The 20996-nt window shown below is 44.7% G+C and overlaps 1 protein-coding gene and 1 long non-coding RNA gene across 4 annotated transcripts in view; one reads left to right on the forward strand and one right to left on the reverse strand.

Annotated features, from left to right (window-relative positions):
* Positions 1-15210, reverse strand: part of mroh1 (maestro heat-like repeat family member 1) — a 44144-nt gene extending 28934 nt beyond the window's left edge. For all 3 annotated transcript variants that reach the window (XM_065027554.1, XM_065027553.1, XM_065027552.1), the window contains exons 1-14: positions 14978-15210; positions 14126-14231; positions 11479-11624; positions 10421-10552; positions 9996-10158; positions 8983-9081; positions 8719-8870; positions 6842-6982; positions 6280-6372; positions 5727-5805; positions 3097-3210; positions 964-1037; positions 508-630; positions 242-352 (exon numbers count right to left, since the gene is read on the reverse strand). In XM_065027554.1, the coding sequence (XP_064883626.1) occupies positions 242-352; positions 508-630; positions 964-1037; positions 3097-3210; positions 5727-5805; positions 6280-6372; positions 6842-6982; positions 8719-8870; positions 8983-9081; positions 9996-10158; positions 10421-10552; positions 11479-11624; positions 14126-14147 (1449 nt within the window). In that variant the 5' untranslated portion in view covers positions 14148-14231; positions 14978-15210. The remainder of the gene's footprint in view (positions 1-241; positions 353-507; positions 631-963; positions 1038-3096; positions 3211-5726; positions 5806-6279; positions 6373-6841; positions 6983-8718; positions 8871-8982; positions 9082-9995; positions 10159-10420; positions 10553-11478; positions 11625-14125; positions 14232-14977) is intronic.
* Positions 15211-15251: 41 nt separating this feature from the next.
* LOC135575152 (uncharacterized) lies at positions 15252-18207 on the forward strand. The gene is made up of 2 exons (XR_010465720.1): positions 15252-15339; positions 16476-18207. It is a non-coding gene; the product is annotated as an uncharacterized LOC135575152 (long non-coding RNA).
* The last annotated feature ends 2789 nt before the right edge of the window (positions 18208-20996 follow it).

Here is a 20996-nt window from a genome sequence, read left to right on the forward strand (position 1 = left end):
AGTATTATGTTTGGTGTTAAGTGTGACTTGGCTTCGATGTATTCAAAAGCCGTTTTTCCAGCAGGAACAAACATTAAAATGTCATTTGTTCACTGCCTCTCTACTTGAAATGATTTCATGAACGACAAAATATGTTTGTGCATAAATATGCTGATCAGATAAATAATGTGAGAGAAGAAAACAGGTGATGGATTTGCCTGCCTGCCGAGAGAGAACTCTTATCTCCATGCAGTAGACTCACGTCAGTCAGGCGTCCCACGGTCGTAGTGAAGAGGTGAAGTGTGTTGTCACACATGCTCCGCAGCGCCTCATTGGTTACTTCCTCTGGGTCACTGGGGCGCTGGCCTGGACGCTGCAACAGACCAAACCCACACACAGTTCTTTAGAAACACACGGACCACCGTCAGAGAGTAATTTGAACTGATCCACCATTTACAATGTCATGCTAATCCCTCGCCAAGGATAATGTCTTCAGACCAAAAGGGATTGTAGATATGACAAACGTACATAGTAGGTGTCGGGGAGAGCACAGTGTTGGATGATAAACTTGACCAGCAGGTCTCCTCCCTCCAGCTCCAGGTAACCATGGTGAGCCATGGCACTGATCACCTGGACAACCCTCTTCTTCACCTACAGGGGGCAATGATTGATCTCTGTCTGAGGTCAAGCAAAATACTAATACAACACAACAAGAATAAAATGTATCGCCGGTTTCCTGATTAAGCATATGTTTGTACTAAAAGACATGTTATAGTCTATTGAAAGTGATTGTCAAACCAGGACCAGATTTAATGCATGTCTGGGGAAATGGCCCATAAAGTGTGATATGTTTCCCAATGGAAAATGTGTTGTTTTACAGCACATGGATATGGGTCATTGAAACTGTGTTCATTTTCTATGCCTTTTAGGAGAGAAAACTATGCCAAATTGTAACAGTTCAATATTTACACGGCATGAGGTTACCTTATTGCTGTGGTCAGCCAGTGGTTGCCTGATGCTGGCCAGGATGAGAAGCTTCTTCGACTCCATAATGGATGCTAGAGCACAGACAGAAAGCCTTGAGTAACATCATGAGGTCATTTCATATCAAAACAAGTCCTTTGTAAGTACCAGTGATGCTTTCAAATCCAGAGAACAGGGTCAAATAACACTAACTGCTAATGTGGTCATTTTGACTGTTCATGAATGTATTTTATTACTCTGCCATTTAAGTCATGCCTCCCCCCTTCGTTCTTGACTTCCCTTAAATAAGTCTCCATAAAAAGACACGGGTTGTTAGAATCTTAATATATCACAAACAGAACTGGATTTAGAACCTGTTAAGAGGGCATATCATTATTTGAATGGTTTTACACCATACATTGGTATGGATGTTTTTGATCAGATGGTACAGCTGCACTCTGAAAGGAGGCACCCACTGCTGGCCTGTTGCTGTGTTTTACAACATGCTTGACTTGGCTGCTGTCACCACACACACACACACACACACACACACGTTGTTCAAGAAGTGCATGGCCAACACCATGCCCAGGAGAGACTTCATCACGAGTCTGGCATATGGGCTACCTGAGAGACATAGGAGAGTCAAGGCAGCAGCAGATTCCCCATGAGCCTTTGCACGAGGCAAATTGCACACAGCTCCCAGGGAGGAGACAGATGCACAAAGAACAGAACCCAAGACACCGTTGTCCCCCTGCAAGTGACGTGTTTGTGGGAAGTGTGTCGAACAAGTAAAAGTGGTGAAGATGTGTCGACTGTTAGGACAAGGGATAACCGCTAAATAAAATCCAACTGATGCCATTATGTGAAGCACACCATGGACTTTTTCCACATTTTGTTATGTTACAGCCCTATCCTAAACTGTATTAAATAGTTTTTTCCCCCCTCATCAATCTACACACAATACCTCATAATGACAAAGCATAAACAGGTTTAGACATTTTTGCTAATTTATCAAAATCGAAAAAACTGAAATATTACATCTACATAAGTATTCAGACCCTTTACTCAGTACTTTGTTAAAGCACGTTTAGCAGCGATTACAGCCTCAAGTCTTCTTGGGTCTGACGCAGCAAGCTTGGCACACTTGTATTTGGGAATTTTCTCACATTCTTCTCTGCAGATCCTCTCAAGCTCTGTCAGATTGGATGGGGAGCGTTGCTGCACAGCTATCTCTCCAGAGATGTTCGATCAGGTTCAAGTCCAGGCTCTGGCTGGGCCACTTAAGGACATTCAAAGACTTGTCCCTTAGCCAAGACAATGCAGGAGTGGCTGTGTGCTTAGGGTCATTGTCCTGTTGGAAGGTGAACCCTTGCCCCAGTCTGAGGTCCTGAGTGCTCTGGAGCAGGATCTCTCTGTACATTGCTCCATTCATCTTTGCCTCGATTCTGACTAGTCTCGCAGTCCCTGCTGCTGAAAAACACCCACACAGCCTGATGCTGCCACCACCATGCTTCACCATAGGGATGGTGCCAGGTTTCCTCCAGGTGTGACACTTGGCATTCAGGCCAAAGAGTACAACCTTGCTTTCATCAGACCAGAGAATCTTGTTTCTCATGGTCTGAAAATCTTTAGGTGCCTTTTAGGAAGGAAAAGCAGCCAACAAGTGCTCAGCATATGTGGGAACTCCTTTAAGACTGTTGGAAAAGGATTCCAGGTGAAGCTGGTTGAGAGAATGCCAATAGTGTGCAAAGCTGTTATCAAGGCAAAGGGTGGCTACTTTGGAGAATCTAAAATGTAAACTATATTTTGATTTGTTTAACACTTTTTTGGTTACTATACGATTCCATATGTGTTATTTCATAGTTTTGATGTCTTCACTATTATTCTACAATGTAGAAAATAGTAAAATAAAGAAAAACCCTTGAATGAGTAGGTGTCCAAACTTTTGACTGGTACTGTATATATTGTAGTAAATTAATAGTAGTGTCTATATGTATACTGTAGCAGAGTAGTGACTATACGGTAGGTAGAAGTTAATAGTAGTGCCTATATATATTTACTGTATTAGTCTGTAGTAGTGTCTATATATACACTGCAGTAAGTGCCTCCTGTCCTGTGCAGACAGGCCTGAGCCAGACTAATTAGCAGTCTTACTGGAGGAGTTGATGAGGTGTCGGAGCACAGCCAGGGAGCCCATGCGGATCCTCTCATTACTGTTCTCCAGTTTCTGAAGCACAAACATGACCAGCCGGTCTGGGAAGGTGTTGGCTGAGAAGGAAGGAAGCGTATGGCACTGAGTCAGACCACTGTTTAAAGTTGAAACACATTTACCTCTGAGTGAAGTCACACCATCTAAGATCTGCTAAATGACTTAAATGTAAATGTAAATCTAAATCATGGATTATCTCATTACAGGAGGACATGGTGTCCATCATGTAGTTTCTCTGCAGCAGCTCCGTGTTCTAGAATAACAAAGACCTTGTTCACAATAGCACCCTATTCCCTTTATAGTGCACTACTGTTGACCAGGGCCTATAGGGTTCTGGTCAGAAGTAAAGCACTATATAGAGAGTAGGGTGCCTCTTGAGACACAAGGAGTCTTGTATTAGTTGAAGAGGGAAAACAGTCTGGAACTCTGAATATGGTATATCGGCCTAGTACCGTACCATGTAGGTAACAGAACCAATTAATACAATTCCATGATCATTTTATATTATACAATGTGAAGGAAATTACCCAGATCTGAAAATATATAAAACACTGCTCAAAAAAATAAAGGAACACTTAAACAACACAATGTAACTCCAAGTCAATCACACTTCTGTGAAATCAAACTGTCCACTTAGGAAGCAACACTGATTGACAGGTGGAAATTATGTGGAAATTATAGGCAATTAGCAAGACACCCCCAATAAAGGAGTGGTTCTGCAGGTAAAAACCACAGACCACTTCTCAGTTCCTATGCTTCCTGGCTGATGTTTTGGTCCCTTTTGAATGCTGGCGGTGCTTTCACTCTAGTGGTAGCATGAGACGGAGTCTACAACCCACACAATTGGCTCAGTGAGTGCAGCTCATCCAGGATGGAACATCAATGCGAGCTGTGGCAAGAAGGTTTGCTGTGTCTGTCAGCGTAGTGTCCAGAGCATGGAGGCGCTACCAGGAGACAGGCCAGTACATCAGGAGACGTGGAGGAGGCCGTAGGAGGGCAACAACCCAGCAGCAGGACCGCTACCTCCGCCTTTGTGCAAGGAGGAGCAGGAGGAGCACTGCCAGAGCCCTGCAAAATGACCTCCAGCAGACCAAATGTGCATGTGTCTGCTCAAACGGTCAGAAACAGACTCCATGAGGGTGGTATGAGGGCCCGACGTCCACAGGTGGGGGTTGTGCTTACAACCCAACACCGTGCAGGACGTTTGGCATTTGCCAGAGAACACCAAGATTGGCAAATTCGCCACTGGCGCCCTGTGCTCTTCACAGATGAAAGCAGGTCCACACTGAGCACATGTGACAGACGTGACAGTCTGGAAACACCGTGGAGAACATTCTGCTGCCTGCAACATCCTCCAGCATGACCGGTTTGGCGGTGAGTCAGTCATTGTGTGGGGTGGCATTTCTTTGGGGGGCCGCACAGCCCTCCATGTGCTCGCCAGAGGTAGCCTGACTGCCATTAGGTACCGAGATGAGATCCTCAGACCCCTTGTGAGACCATATGCTGGTGCGGTTGGCCCTGGGTTTCTCCTAATGCAAGACAATGCTAGACCTCATGTGGCTGGAGTATATCAGCAGTTCCTGCAAGAGGAAGGCATTGATGCTATGGACTGGCCCGCCCGTTCCCCAGACCTGAATCCAATTGAGCACATCTGGGACATCATGTCTCGCTCCATCCACCAACGCCACGTTGCACCACAGACTGTCCAGGAGTTGGCGGATGCTTTAGTCCAGGTCTGGGAGGAGATCCCACAGGAGACCATCCGCCACCTCATCAGGAGCATGCCCAGGCATTGTAGGGAGGTCATACAGGCACGTGGAGGCCACACACACTACTGATCCTCATTTTGACTTGTTTTAAGGACATTACATCAAAGTTGGATAATCCTGTAGTGTGGTTTTCCACTTTAATTTTGAGTGTGACTCCAAATCCAGACCTCCATGGGTTGATAAATTTGATTTCCATTGATAATGTGTGATTGTTATCAGCACATTCAACTATGTAAAGAAAAAAGTATTTAATAAGAATATTTCATTCATTCAGATCTAGGATGTTTTATTACTAAAATAATAAATATTAGGCCCAGACAGTAATATCTAGATGCAAGCACACAGAATGCTCACAGTCCAAACTATGATGACCAGCCCCTCATAAAATCCTTCTACACGTTGCAGCCAGAAGGTCTTCAAGCCAAACTCCATAAGTTGGAAGAGCAGTGAAAACAGACATGTGGCATATTGCTGCAGCAGCATTGTGTCTGTGTGGCAGGGGGACTGTTGCTTCAATCCCTCCCTCCCCAACAGGCAGCAAATTACTCCTGGATTACAACTCCACACACTGGTCCACTGACTGGTCTAACAAAGACCAAGTCAGGTGGCCTGTTCTAGAACCTTCCAGTAGAAATAGATTGGGTAGAACAGTTGTGATTGTCATGTAGAATAAGGAATCGTGTCAATTCTATTCAACGCATTTCTATCTGTAACATTCACTTAAATGACTACAACCCTGACCTCTCAATCCAATAAACCCAGAGAACAACACACACACACGGATTATTGAAGAACAGACAACCAACCTAGAATGCTGAAGCATCTCAATACCTCGTTGTGATTCTTCACCGTCAGTGGGTTGCTGTAGTCAACAGGTGCACAAACCTGGAGGGGGCGCAAAATGAGAATTACTGTACATGTAGGTACATTAACTATTATTCATACAAATCAACCAATCCATATTGAAAAGGAAGTTTGTTCCTGATTCAGTATAATTGATCTTGACCTAAGTGCAATCAAACCAATTTGAAATTTCAAAGGCGCATAGGGCGAGTCACAAACCATGTGACTACAACAGGAAGTGATTTATTATGTATCCTGTTATAGAGAAACCTTATAGTGAGTCTCTAGTATTACTAGCTATGCTAAATACAGAAAAACATCCTATTGACATTGTGCAAACAGCCCAGGCGGAGTGACCAGAAGCTTTGTGTGTTCAAAGAAGTACTTTCAAATCAAATGTTATTAGTTACATCAACAGTGTGCAGCATGTGTAAAAGGTGCAGTGAAATGCTTGCATGCTAGCTCCCTCAACATGGCATTGTACTGTGCCATCAGGGGACTGTCACTTTGCCGTACCTGCTGGTTTAGATTAGTGAGCAGGCTGTCGATCTGAGCCTCCAGAACTCTGCTGCCCATGTTCACAGAAGCATCCAGAACTTGACACAGGCTCTGCAGGGGAGGTGAAAACAACATGAGCTGACTAGTGAGCAGAGCAGACTGTGTTGGGAAACTTAGATTAAATACTGATACAGGACTGATGAATGACTGGGAGAGTAGGACTCCATTAAAGAAGAAATGCAAGTCCCAATCAACATAAATACCATAGTGCCAGACTGCAGAGTACCCTGGTCTGAATCAGTATGTGCTTCAGTCAACTCCACAGCTAACTACAGCTAACTGTCATGCCAAGACAACCAGACATCTTGGCGTGAGAACATGACAAGCATACCTCCTGGGGGAGCCCTACCTCCTGGGGGCCCTACCTGATTGACAGGACACTGGCAGGTCAGAAGAGTTAGCTAAACTATTACACACACAGATCTGGACCAGGCAAACTGCTGAACTCTCTGGGTGCCTCACATACAGCACTTTATTCCCTGTATAGAACACCAGCAGCGGTCATTAGAGGCCGACCTACCTTACTGATGACGTAATGCTCCGTGTTCTTCTTGTACAGGGAGAGGATTGTGGGAATGAGTTTGGGAAGCTGCTCCTCCAGTTTATCATGGGCCATCAGGTGACTCATGGATCCCACTGCTTCTGCCACCGTCAGTCGTAGCTACGGCCCCAGCCAGAGAGAGAGAGAAACACCACAGTTAGTCGTAGCTACGGCCAGGGAGAGAGAGAGAGAGAGAGAGAAACACCACAGTTAGTCGTAGTTACGGCCCCAGCCAGAGAGAGAGAGAAACACCACAGTTAGTCGTAGCTACGGCCCCAGCCAGGGAGAGAGAGAGAGAAACACCACAGTTAGTCGTAGTTACGGCCAGAGAGAGAGAGAGAAACACCACAGTTAGTCGTAGTTACGGCCAGGGAGAGAGAAACACCAGTTAGTCGTAGCTACGGCCAGGGAGAGAGAGAGAGAAACACCACAGTTAGTCATAGCTACGGCCAGGGAGAGAGAGAGAGAGAGAAACACCAGTTAGTCATAGCTACGGCCCCAGCCAGGGAGAGAGAGAAGCACCAGTTAGTCGTAGCTACGGCCCCAGCCAGGGAGAGAGAAGCACCAGTTAGTCGTAGCTACAGCCCCAGCCAGGGAGAGAGAAACACCAGTTAGTCGTAGCTACAGCCCCAGCCAGGGAGAGAGAAGCACCAGTTAGTCGTAGCTACGGCCCCAGCCAGGGAGAGAGAGAAGCACCAGTTAGTCGTAGCTACGGCCCCAGCCAGGGAGAGAGAAACACCACAGTTAGTCATAGCTACAGCCCCAGCCAGGGAGAGAGAAACACCACAGTTAGTCATAGCTACAGCCCCAGCCAGGGAGAGAGAAACACCACAGTTAGTCATAGCTACAGCCCCAGCCAGGGAGAGAGAAACACCACAGTTAGTCATAGCTACAGCCCCAGCCAGGGAGAGAGAAACACCACAGTTAGTCATAGCTACAGCCCCAGCCAGGGAGAGAGAGAGAAACACCACACTAGGATTGCGTCCCAAATGGCACCCTAATCTCTACAGTGTACCATTTTTGACCAGATACAGCAGCATCAGGTTTGACCAGAACCCTATGAACCCTAAGGGTTCTGGTCAGAAGTAGTGCACACTATAGGGCAGGGGTGTTAAACTCTTTCCACGGAGGGCCTAGTGTCTGCGGGTTTTTGTTTTTTCCTCTCAAGACCTAGACACAGCCAGGTAAGGAGTTGTTTACTAATTAGTGACCTTAATTCATCAATTAAGTACAAGCGAGGAGTGAAAAGCAGCAGATACTTGGCGCTGCATGGAATTAGTTTGACACGTGATTTAGGGAATACAATGCCATTTGGGACACATACAACCACTGGAAAAAGATTGAATCAACCGAGTCCACATCTAACTGAAGCAGAAATCTGTTTACCAATGCAGAGACGGGGAGTCATGTTACTTCTGGCATTCTCAAACATGAAGAGAGCAGCAGTTATGCTGCAGTTACTCTGTGGCTCATCTTGTCATAACCAAATGGAGGAATACAGAGTTTATGACCAGATTACAGATAAGGGACTATTTGTTAGCCCACAAGCCTAGACCAACCTGCACTGTGATTATGTCCTCTACTCAGAAACCACAAGAAAACATTTCTGCATAACCTTGCTGAGAATTAACCAGGCAAATATGTTCAGGAAACTCTCCTCAAGGTCTTTATTCATCAGATATCAGTCATTGACCTGGCTGTGACTGTGGACCTCTCCTCCCTTCCCTATAAATACCAGCACACAGTCTAAGGGGTTGTGTTCATCAAGACATCCCTACAACAGAGGGACCGTTGAGACAAATGTAATTAGGAGAAATAAATTGGTTTCCTGCTCCTCTTAATGTCATGTGGTGTACCTTGGATTCCCTGCTCTGGAGCCAGCTGCAGTAGAGGATGTCGTAGGCTGCGTAGATCTCGCTGGAGAACGTGTCCTTTCTCACCGTCGGGTCGGGAGCTTTGTCCAGGTTGGCTAGGTACTCCAGGATACTCTCACTGAAGTGGGACAGAGCTGGGAGAAGGAGGGAAGGTCTATAAACTGGGTCTGGTAATGCATGTTTAACCATGTACAATAATAATAATATAACGCTACAGTATGTTGGACATAGTGCATCTAGTCCTACCAGAGGAGAACACCCACTTCATGTTGTCTTGCTTGGCCATGCCCAGCATTGGGAGCATGGTGCCCAAGATGGCATTGAGAAACGGCACCATGCCATAAACTGTCAACAAAAGTCAGATTAGACGTTAGACTCTACCTCTATTACAATGCCAAGAGATCTCTAAGCAATTTGAAAACACTGAGGGGGATAGTCTTTGTAAAAAGACAAAACTGCTTCTCGGAAGCTAGGTGACAGGACAGAAAGGATACATGTCAGCAGCCTCAGTATTTAGACATCTCTATACAGTGTGCTTCTCAGAAGCTAGGTGACAGGACAGAAAGGATACATGTCAGCAGCCTCAGTATTTAGACAGCTCTATACAGTGTGCTTCTCAGAAGCTAGGTGACAGGACAGAAAGGATACATGTCAGCAGCCTCAGTATTTAGACATCTCTATACAGTGTGCTTCTCAGAAGCTAGGTGACAGGACAGAAAGGATACATGTCAGCAGCCTCAGTATTTAGACAGCTCTATACAGTGTGCTTCTCAGAAGCTAGGTGACAGGACAGAAAGGATACATGTCAGCAGCCTCAGTATTTAGACATCTCTATACAGTGTGCTTCTCAGAAGCTAGGTGACAGGACAGAAAGGATACATGTCAGCAGCCTCAGTATTTAGACATCTCTATACAGTGTGCTTCTCAGAAGCTAGGTGACAGGACAGAAAGGATACATGTCAGCAGCCTCAGTATTTAGACAGCTCTATACAGTGTGCTTCTCAGAAGCTAGGTGACAGGACAGAAAGGATACATGTCAGCAGCCTCAGTATTTAGACATCTCTATACAGTGTGCTTCTCAGAAGCTAGGTGACAGGACAGAAAGGATACATGTCAGCAGCCTCAGTATTTAGACAGCTCTATACAGTGTGCTTCTCAGAAGCTAGGTGACAGGACAGAAAGGATACATGTCAGCAGCCTCATTATTTAGACAGCTCTATACAGTGTGCTTGACACCGTTGTGTCTGGTGTTTGCCTACCATTGGATTCAGAGAGACTTGATAATGTTTGGACCACAAAAAAATGAGGCAGGATCCCTGGCTGGAACTTGCTGAGGATTTCCTCCATGATGTCATTGATGTACTTGTTTCCCACAGCAACCAGAATATTGCTGGCTGCCTGTTGCCAATCAGGTACAACATCCTGTAAAAACATGAAAACTGAGCTGTTGAAATCAAACCCTGGGCCATTGTTTTCATGTAAATACAAAAACTAACAGATACTATTCATGTATTCAGCTTGATGCAATGGCCTCAATGATAGAACAAAGTATAACCACTGATAAATCAAGTACATTCTCAGAAGAATAACTAGAGTACATGTAATATTAGGCTAAAAGCATAGAAATTTAATGACCAACTTTGTATTTCAGATGAGACCAAATAACAATCAGAAACAATCTAACCTTTGATCGGGTCATTTCATCGGAGGCCAAAGAAATTATGCTTTTGATTTTCAGGTAACTGATATCGTCTATCTTGGTCTTCAAAATCAGCTCAATCGTCTGCAGTATGACGACTCTGTGCCCAACGATAAGCTGCAGGAAAATAAGTTTACATTGTAATTCACTTCAAAACACAGGCCTTAAGTCTACATGCATTAATGTCAACACAGTGGCCTGTATGAAAAGTCTCTCCCATACAGTACATTTCATCATCTCTTTTGTATTCATATCATTGGTGCAGCACATGCAGAGTCCCAGTCAACAGAGAAGTGATGATAAGGTCTCCAGCTTCTGGAAGGATGTGTGTTATTTCTTCATGTTAGAACATATCACATCCTAATGCAATCTTTTATCATTTCATATTGTTGTTGCACTGTCGAGAAGGAACCTGCAAGTGAGCATTTCATTGGACGATGTATACCATGCATATCCCATGCAAACCACTAATACAACTCTAAAACCTTATCTCTCCAGCATTGTAAGGAAATCTGCAGCACAGAGCAGCATTGGTGCTGTCTGAAATTGCACTTGCATCAGAGGGCTATGGTCACACAGTACAGTAGCCTTCTCATATCTAAGAACCCTTTCACTGTCACACCTCCACTTCCCATGTTTTGAGAGTGAAAGTTACATCAAGGATGTTGACAGGACAGATAAATGGCTGAAATTAAGAGGAACGACACCTCAAAAACAGAACTAGAAATCTATGCTGTTATTCAGGTACAATGGAAACATATGACTGCCACAGTAGGTTTTAAACATCAGGCTTGTATTACAATTTTATTGGGTCTTGGTAGTAAAAAGATTATATTAATATTGTTAACAGAGCGCAATGTTTACATAGGCCAGCATTGAGTACCACCTACCTCAACACAAATACAGACACAGACACAGATAGCCTACAAACATGGGCCACATCAAGTTCTGCATAAATTGCTAATGAGACTGGGGACTTTCTATTACAGTGTTCCAGTCTCTCTAATCAACAGTAAGTGGCAGTAGTAGTGGTGGTGTCTGACCTTGGGGTGCTTGACCAGGTAGTCCTGGCACATGGACAGGACCTTGTTAGGCTGCTGCTTCCCCAGGGTCAGTATGGACTTCCTGACCTGCTCCCTGACCACTGGATCCTTGTCATTGGCTGAATCCAGCAGGGCCAGGGTCACCTCTGACGGGGAGAGAAGACGTGGAGGAGGAGTGAGAGAACACAGAATAGACGTGGAGGAGGAGTGAGAGAACACAGAATAGACGTGGAGGAGGAGTGAGAGAATACAGAATAGACGTGGAGGAGGAGTGAGAGAATACAGAATAGACGTGGAGGAGGAGTGAGAGAATACAGAATAGACGTGGAGGAGGAGTGAGAGAATACAGAATAGACGTGGAGGAGGAGTGAGAGAATACAGAATAGACGTGGAGGAGGAGTGAGAGAATACAGAATAGACGTGGAGGAGGAGTGAGAGAATACAGAATAGACGTAGAGGAGGAGTGAGAGAATACAGAATAGACGTAGAGGAGGAGTGAGAGAATACAGAATAGACGTGGAGGAGGAGTGAGAGAATACAGAATAGACGTGGAGGAGGAGTGAGAGAACACAGAATAGACGTGGAGGAGGAGTGAGAGAACACAGAATAGACGTTGAGGAGGAGTGAGAGAATACAGAATAGACGTGGAGGAGGAGTGAGAGAATACAGAATAGACGTGGAGGAGGAGTGAGAGAATACAGAATAGACGTGGAGGAGGAGTGAGAGAATACAGAATAGACGTGGAGGAGGAGTGAGAGAATACAGAATAGACGTGGAGGAGGAGTGAGAGAATACAGAATAGACGTGGAGGAGGAGTGAGAGAATACAGAATAGACGTGGAGGAGGAGTGAGAGAATACAGAATAGACGTGGAGGAGGAGTGAGAGAATACAGAATAGACGTGGAGGAGGAGTGAGAGAACACAGAATAGAGAATACGTGGAGGAGGAGTGAGAGAACACAGAATAGACGTGGAGGAGGAGTGAGAGAATACAGAATAGACGTGGAGGAGGAGTGAGAGAATACAGAATAGACGTGGAGGAGGAGTGAGAGAATACAGAATAGACGTGGAGGAGGAGTGAGAGAATACAGAATAGACGTGGAGGAGGAGTGAGAGAATACAGAATAGACGTGGAGGAGGAGTGAGAGAATACAGAATAGACGTGGAGGAGGAGTGAGAGAATACAGAATAGACGTAGAGGAGGAGTGAGAGAATACAGAATAGACGTAGAGGAGGAGTGAGAGAATACAGAATAGACGTGGAGGAGGAGTGAGAGAATACAGAATAGACGTGGAGGAGGAGTGAGAGAATACAGAATAGACGTGGAGGAGGAGTGAGAGAATACAGAATAGACGTAGAGGAGGAGTGAGAGAATACAGAATAGACGTGGAGGAGGAGTGAGAGAACACAGAATAGACATGGAGGAGTGAGAGAATACAGAATAGACGTGGAGGAGGAGTGAGAGAATACAGAATAGACGTGGAGGAGTGAGAGAATACAGAATAGACGTGGAGGAGGAGTGAGAGAATACAGAATAGACGTGGAGGAGGAGTGAGAGAATACAGAATAGACGTAGAGGAGGAGTGAGAGAATACAGAATAGACGTGGAGGAGGAGTGAGAGAACACAGAATAGACATGGAGGAGTGAGAGAATACAGAATAGACGTGGAGGAGGAGTGAGAGAATACAGAATAGACGTGGAGGAGTGAGAGAATACAGAATAGACGTAGAGGAGGAGTGAGAGAATACAGAATAGACGTGGAGGAGGAGTGAGAGAATACAGAATAGACGTAGAGGAGGAGTGAGAGAATACAGAATAGACGTGGAGGAGGAGTGAGAGAACACAGAATAGACGTAGAGGAGGAGTGAGAGAATACAGAATAGACGTGGAGGAGGAGTGAGAGAATACAGAATAGACGTAGAGGAGGAGTGAGAGAATACAGAATAGACGTGGAGGAGGAGTGAGAGAACACAGAATAGACGTGGAGGAGGAGTGAGAGAATACAGAATAGACGTGGAGGAGTGAGAGAATACAGAATAGACGTGGAGGAGGAGTGAGAGAATACAGAATAGACGTAGAGGAGGAGTGAGAGAATACAGAATAGACGTGGAGGAGGAGTGAGAGAATACAGAATAGACGTGGAGGAGGAGTGAGAGAATACAGAATAGACGTGGAGGAGGAGTGAGAGAATACAGAATAGACGTGGAGGAGGAGTGAGAGAATACAGAATAGACGTGGAGGAGGAGTGAGAGAATACAGAATAGACGTGGAGGAGGAGTGAGAGAATACAGAATAGACGTGGAGGAGGAGTGAGAGAATACAGAATAGACGTGGAGGAGGAGTGAGAGAATACAGAATAGACGTGGAGGAGGAGTGAGAGAATACAGAATAGACGTGGAGGAGGAGTGAGAGAATACAGAATAGACGTGGAGGAGGAGTGAGAGAATACAGAATAGACGTGGAGGAGGAGTGAGAGAATACAGAATAGACATGGAGGAGGAGTGAGAGAATACAGAATAGACGTAGAGGAGTGAGACACAAATGAGAGACCTGGGGTCTCTTCATACCACCAAACAGCATGCAAGGGATAGCCAATATTAAAAGAGGTAATGGCCTAAGGACACAACTATGAATAGAGGTCACTCACGCTCCACATCTGACTCCTCCATTGTGCCTGTCTGAAGGCTGGAGATATTTAGGATTTCATTTGGTGGTCAGAAAGGGTTCAAACTTGTTCATCTGGTTTCACCACCCTGCAAAGAGAGAAAACATGCATGTTTGACATGTCAAAGAATGTAGTCTATGGTAAAAGTCGGGCGAATGGAGAGAACACCAACACAATGTGATTATTATTCATGTGCTTAAAACGGTGCAATCTCCATTATATTCTCACTGGCGATGATGTTCAGTAACATCATGACTAGCTCAGTGGCGTCACTTTATGTGGCAACTGTAACTAGTGCAAACAGCCACATGACATGTCCTATGCTGGATACAAACAAACTGAGTTGCAACACACCGTTGCAGTGCATGACAAAGTAAATCAACTGTTAACTAGCTGTCAAATCAGAACGAGCCTGAACCTGAAAACAGTCAGAGAGAAGTGCAGCACTTCCTTGTCAGACCAAGACTTGTTTTTCTTGGTTGGGATATTACTGTGGCTAAGTTAGCTATTCCACATGTTCTGCGCTGGTAAGTGTTTAATAGTATGGTTGTTGTCAATGTGCTATAATTGAATTTGGATACATGAAGTGTCGTCGACCTATTTTGTCTATTGCTACAGGTGACAACAAGCTAGCTCTGTTTCGGACTGAGACAGAAGGGCAAGCTCTGTAACAGAACTCGCTAGCGGTCACCTGTAGCAATAGACAATGTGGGTCGATGACATTTCACGTATTCAATTCTAGTATATTGACAACATCCATACTGTTAACCTTATACCAGCAGCGACCATGTGGAATGATGAGCGTCGTTAAATGCAGCAAAGTAGGCTCCCCACCTTTCAAACAGCCCGTCTGACAGGCTAGCTGGATGTTAACGAACTAGCAAGCAGGCTAGCTAACGTTACACACAAATGCAACGATGAATCTCCTCACGCGCAGTAATCCAGTGAAGATGCGATGTATATTGTCCGATACTTGGCTGACTAACTGTCTTCCACTGTGAGATCGTATTTTTCCTCAATATAAAGAGAGAGACTTGTTAGCATCCAGTAGCTAGATTAGCTCTACGCCACTGCAACGCATCGCAGGTTAACACCCCTAATCATGTGCGTCGTCAGTGTGGGCGTGACTTTGACAGCAGTTCAGCAGGTTGAATGATTTTGATCCATGTGATAGATCACTGACTGGATATCACGAGGTACGTGAGATATCACTTTTCTGTAACTTTTGCAACTTTAAAGCCATAGGAAAGTAAATGTGTTTTTGTGTCATGCATCATGACTTAAAATACTTTGACAATGTGTACTGGATACATCTCAATATCTATATTTTTATATTCAATTTCTATTTTCAATTCAACAATTACAGCAATATTAGCCATATTACTGTGAGCATGCGCTGACCAACCAGCAAGTGTCTTCACTGACATTTTCAACCTATCCCTGTCTGTAATACCAACATGTTTTAAGCAGACCACCATAGTGCCTGTGCCCAAGAACACTAAGGTAACCTGTCTAAATGACTACTGACCCGGAGCACTCACGTCTGTAGCCATGAAGTGCATTGAAAGGCTGGTCATGGATCACATCAACACCATTATCCCAGAAACCCTAGACCCACTCCAATTTGCCTGAAAAGATTTGGCATGGGTCCTCAGATACTCAAAAGGTTCTACAGCTGCATCACCGCCTGGTATGGCAACTGCTCGGCCTCCGACCGCAAGGCACTACAGAGGGTAGTGCGAACGGCCCAGTACATCACTGTGGCCAAGCTTCCTGCCATCCAGGACCTCTATACCAGGCGGTGTCAGAGGAAGGCCCTACAAATTGTCAAAGACTCCAGCCACCTTAGTCATAGACTGTTCTCTCTGCTACCACACGGCAAGCTGTACCGGAGCGCCAAGTCTAGGTCCAAGAGGATTCTAAAAAGCTTCTACCCCCAAGCCATAAGACTCCTGAACATCTAGTCAAAAAGGCTACCCAGACTATTCACATTGCTCCCCTCTCCTCTCCACACCACTGCCACTCCCTGTTGTCATCTATGCATAGTCACTTTAATGAACTCTACCTACATGTACATACTACCTCAACTAACCGGTGCCCCCCCCCAGCACATTGACTCTGTACCGCCACCCCTCTGTATATGTTGTTATTTTTTACTGCTCCTCTTTAGTTACTTGTTACTTTTATCTCTTATTCTTATCCGTATTTTTTGAAACTGCACTGTAGGTTAGGGGCTCGTAAGTAAGCATTTCACTGCAAGGTGATACACCTGTTGTATTTGGCGCATGTGACTAATACAATTTGATTTTTTTTTTTTTATTTGATTACACAGGAGGTTGGTGTCACAAGAACGGGCTCGTGGTAACGGCTGGAGCAGAACAGGTGGAATAGTATCAAATATATCAAATCCTTGGTTTCCATTTGGTTCCAGCCATTGTTATGAGCCGTCCTCCCCTCAGCAGCCTGCTGTACCATCTTGGCTATTTGACATCTCTTGCTGACGGGAATAACACTAACAACAAGCCACTGGGACTTGGACAAAACCTATAAAACTGCACTAGGGGGAGCCAGTCAGTTGGACAAGGCTCCTGTATTTACCTGCTTCCAGTGCACTCCAGCCAGAGGCCGAGGCATGTGCTGTACCATTACCATCACCTGCAAAAACACCAGCACAACCTGACAAATGTTTTCAATAAGCTCTTAGTGATGACAACATCAGCACCACTCTTCAAATGAAAAAGATCATGGCATCATGGTCGCTCCAAGAGAAGAGAGGGGGAAAAACATGGTTTATGGTCAAGGAAATTTGGATCCAAGGTAGGCCAATAGTCAAGGCATAGCCTAGCAACATTCTGTGGAATTCATAATGAAACTGCCCTTCTTTCTTGAAGCCTTTGGAAATTGGAGAGGCAGATCAATCTAGGGCTTCATTATGAGTGTAGTGAATCACGTTTGCCTGTTAAAGGTGCAATGCCATATCTATCAAGATAAAATCTTGCTATACTCATGGTAAATAAACACAACTTACTTCCTCTCTTTCTCAACTATTAGGGATCCCTCCTCAATGGCACCCTATTCCCTTTATCCCCCCTATTCCCCATGGGCTCTGGTCAAAAGTAGTGCACTATATAGGGAGTAGGGTGCCATTTGGGATGCTCAGTCGAGATAAAGACGAGTCATATTGTTTTAGGCATGGTGAATGTAATTACTTTCTCTCTTCCTTAACTATAAGTGCTATTGAAAGTCAAACAGGACGCATGTGATATTACATCCCATGACTTCTTCTATTCAATGTGGCACAAGTCTATGATAATAATTCATCAGCATGAACTAAACCCAACCCAACAATTTACTGGGGGGGACTGGTCCAACTCAAGGTGCCATTGAAAGAAATGCACCCCTCTCCCCAAAGTTAGAAATATTTTCACATGACCCTCCCCTTGTACTGTAAAATAAATTCAACACGCTCATAAAATTGACTCAAAATAATGTTTACGACCACAAATAACAATCCCTGTAGCGACCCTGTGTTTATAACCGGGGATATCGACTTTGCTACTTCAGCATGGTTCCGTGGTACAGTTGATGCCACGCAGGGATACGGGCCAGAAGGTTTAGGGTTCGTGGTACAGTTGATGCCACGCAGGGGTACGGGCCAGAAGGTTTAGGGTTCGCCGACCACCACAGACGAGCTCACTCTCCCTGCCTATTTCATTACAGTACAATCAGATCCGGCAGTAGACAATGATCAGCTAGGGGGAAATTCAATTTTCAACATTTTTATGCCATATTTATAATTATATAAAATAAATGCAATGAACTTAACACAAAACAGGTTTCTGTGCCAATGCACCACACAACCAATAAACAAAGCATACCATCTTCGGGCACTTCAATATCATGGTTTGCATTTTCAACACCACGATAGATTGACATATCTACAGTGTGAATAGTCAATCTCTACAAACAGAGAATACATCCTTCCCTACCTTGTAGAATTACTCAGTATCGAAGGCTTGGCTTCACAATCTACGAATGTCATTAAACTTTATGCTGTTTTGTAACAGATGTCTCTTTCCATTCATCAATTGGCTGCTGCACAGTTTGGATTGATTGATTTTATTTCTCAGGTAAAAAAATATTCTAAAATGGATTGAATAAATAAAAAAAATCCTCAGCAATCTACACACAATACCCCATAATGACAATGCAAAAATAGTTTTTTTTGAATATTTTGTTAATTTATAAAAAATAAAAAATAAAATATCACATTTACATAAATATTCAGACCCTTTACACAGTAAGCATCGAGTCTTCTTGGGTCTGACTACAAGCTTGGCACAGTGTCACGGCCGTCGAATGAAGAGGACCAAAGCGCAGTGTGGTGAGCGTACATATACCCTTTATTAGAAATTACGCTGACAAAAAAACAATACAAAACAACAGTGAAGCTTAAGGGCTATGTGCCACAAACAAAGTTAACTTCCCACACTGAAAGGAGGGGAAAAGGCTACCAAAGTATGGTTCCCAATCAGAGACAACGATAGACAGCTGTCCCTGATTGAGAACCATACCCGGCCAAAACATAGAAATACAAAATCATAGAAAAACAAAACACATCACACCCTGACCCAGAAATAAAACGGCTCTCTAAGGTCAGGACGTGACACACAGCTGTATGTGGGGAGTTTCTCCCATTGTTCTCTGCAGATCCTCTCAAGCTCTGTCAGGATGGATGGGGAGCATTGCTGCACAGCTATTTTCAGGTCTCTCCAGAGATGTTCGCTCGGGTTCAAGACCGGGCTCTGGCTGGGCCACTCAAGGACATTCAGAGACTTGTCCCTAAGCCACTCCTGCGTTGTCTTGGTTGTGTGCTTAGGGTCGTTGTCCTGTTGGAAGGTGAACCTTCGCCCCAGTCTGAGATCCTGAGCTCTCTGGAGCAGGTTATTATCAAGGATCTCTCTGTACTTTGCTCCATTCATCTTTGCCTCAATTCTGACTAGTCTCCCAGTCCCTGCTGCTGAGGAGTGGCTTCCGTCTGGCCACTCTACCGTAAAGGCCTGATTGGTGGACTGCTGCAGAGATGGTTGTCCTTCTATAAAGTTCGCCCATCTCCACAAAGGAACTCTAGAGCTCTGTCAGAGTGACCATCAGGTTCTTGGTCAACTCCCTGACCAAGACCTTTCTCCCCCAATTGCTCAGTTTGGCCGGGCGGCCAGCTCTAGGAAGAGTCTTGTTGGTTCCAAACATCTTCCATTTAAGAATGATGGAGGCCCCTGTGTTGTTGGGGACCTTCAATGCTGCAGAAATGTTTTGGTACCCTTCCCCAGATCTGTTTCTCAACACAATCCTGTCTCAGAGTTCTACGGACAATTCCTTCGACCTCATGGCTTGGTTTTTTCTCTGACATGCACTGTCAACTGTGGGACCTTATACAGACAGGTGTGTGCCTTTCTAAATCATGTCCAATCAATTAAATTTACCACAGGTGGACTCAAATCAAGTTGTAGAAACATCTCAAGGAGAATCAATGTAAACCGGATGCACCTGAGCTCAATTTTGAGTCTCAGAGAAAAGGGTTGTTTGTTTTCGCTTTGTGATTATGGGGTATTGTGTGTAGATTACTGAGGATGTTTTAAAATGTAATCCATTTTAGAAAAAAGCTGTAGCGTAACAAAATGTGGAAAAAGTCAACGGGTCTGAATATTTTTCGAAGGCACTGTAACTCTGGTAGGTTTGAAACAGTCTTCCTCAAGTTCAACTGTCGGAGTCAGTCTGAGTGACGGGGCGCACTACCTTCATATCGTAGACCTGCAGTAGCTAAAGCTTAGTAATAGCCACACCATAACAAACCTTCACAACTGTTTCTAAACTTTATTAGGGTAATATCAAAAGTAAGTCAAGCCATTGTTAATAGGGAAAATACGAGCAGAAGAGCAAATGTAAACCTGGGAAAACTACACAACCCTCCCCTGTGCCCCCAAAACTCTACAACCCCCCCAATTGTGCCCCCCAAAAACTACACAACCCTCCCCTGTGCCCCCCAAAACTACACAACCCTCCCCTGTGCCCCCAAAAACTCTACAACCCCCCAATTGTGCCCCCCAAAAACTACACAACCCTCCCTGTGCCCCCAAAACTACACAACCCTCCCCTGTGCCACCCAAAACTACATAACCCTCCCTGTGCCCCCAAAACTACACAACCCTCCCCTGTGCCACCCAAAACTACACAACCCTCCCCTGTGCCCCCAAAACTACACAACCCTCTGCTGTGCCACCCAAAACTACATAACCCTACCCTGTGCCCCCCAAAAACTACACAACCCTCCCCTGTGCCACCCAAAACTACACAACCCTCCCCTGTGCCACCCAAAACTACACAACCCTCCCCTGTGCCCTCCAAAAACTACACAACCCTCCCCTGTGCCCCCCAAAAACTACACAACCCTCCCCTATTTTGGACCACCCTCCTCCCAGTCAATTTGGCATGAAAGTATTTTGTCTGATGTTTGTAGTAAAATATTGTGGTGTGTTTGAATGCTGTCTAATGAGCTATTTAGGACATGGAGTTGTAGTCTCTGTGTGGATAGAGTTGTAGTCTCTGTGTGGATAGAGTTGTAGTCTCTGTGTGGATAGAGGCTTTGTTTGTCATTTGTATGGGAATTTATTTATTATCTATTTAATAAACCACAAATAATAGTTTTCCGAAACAGTGCAGCTGTAGTAACAGGCCCAGACTGTATTTCTTGATATTTAAACTTCATTACACAAATTGTATATTGAAATGAGGCACTTGTTAAATGAATGTGTCAAATCCAAGTCCCACTTCAAATTCACAGGGAATATTTGTC

Source organism: Oncorhynchus nerka, linkage group LG14 (assembly GCF_034236695.1).
Source record: "Oncorhynchus nerka isolate Pitt River linkage group LG14, Oner_Uvic_2.0, whole genome shotgun sequence".
In the NCBI taxonomy this organism is placed as follows: Eukaryota; Metazoa; Chordata; class Actinopteri; order Salmoniformes; family Salmonidae; genus Oncorhynchus; species Oncorhynchus nerka.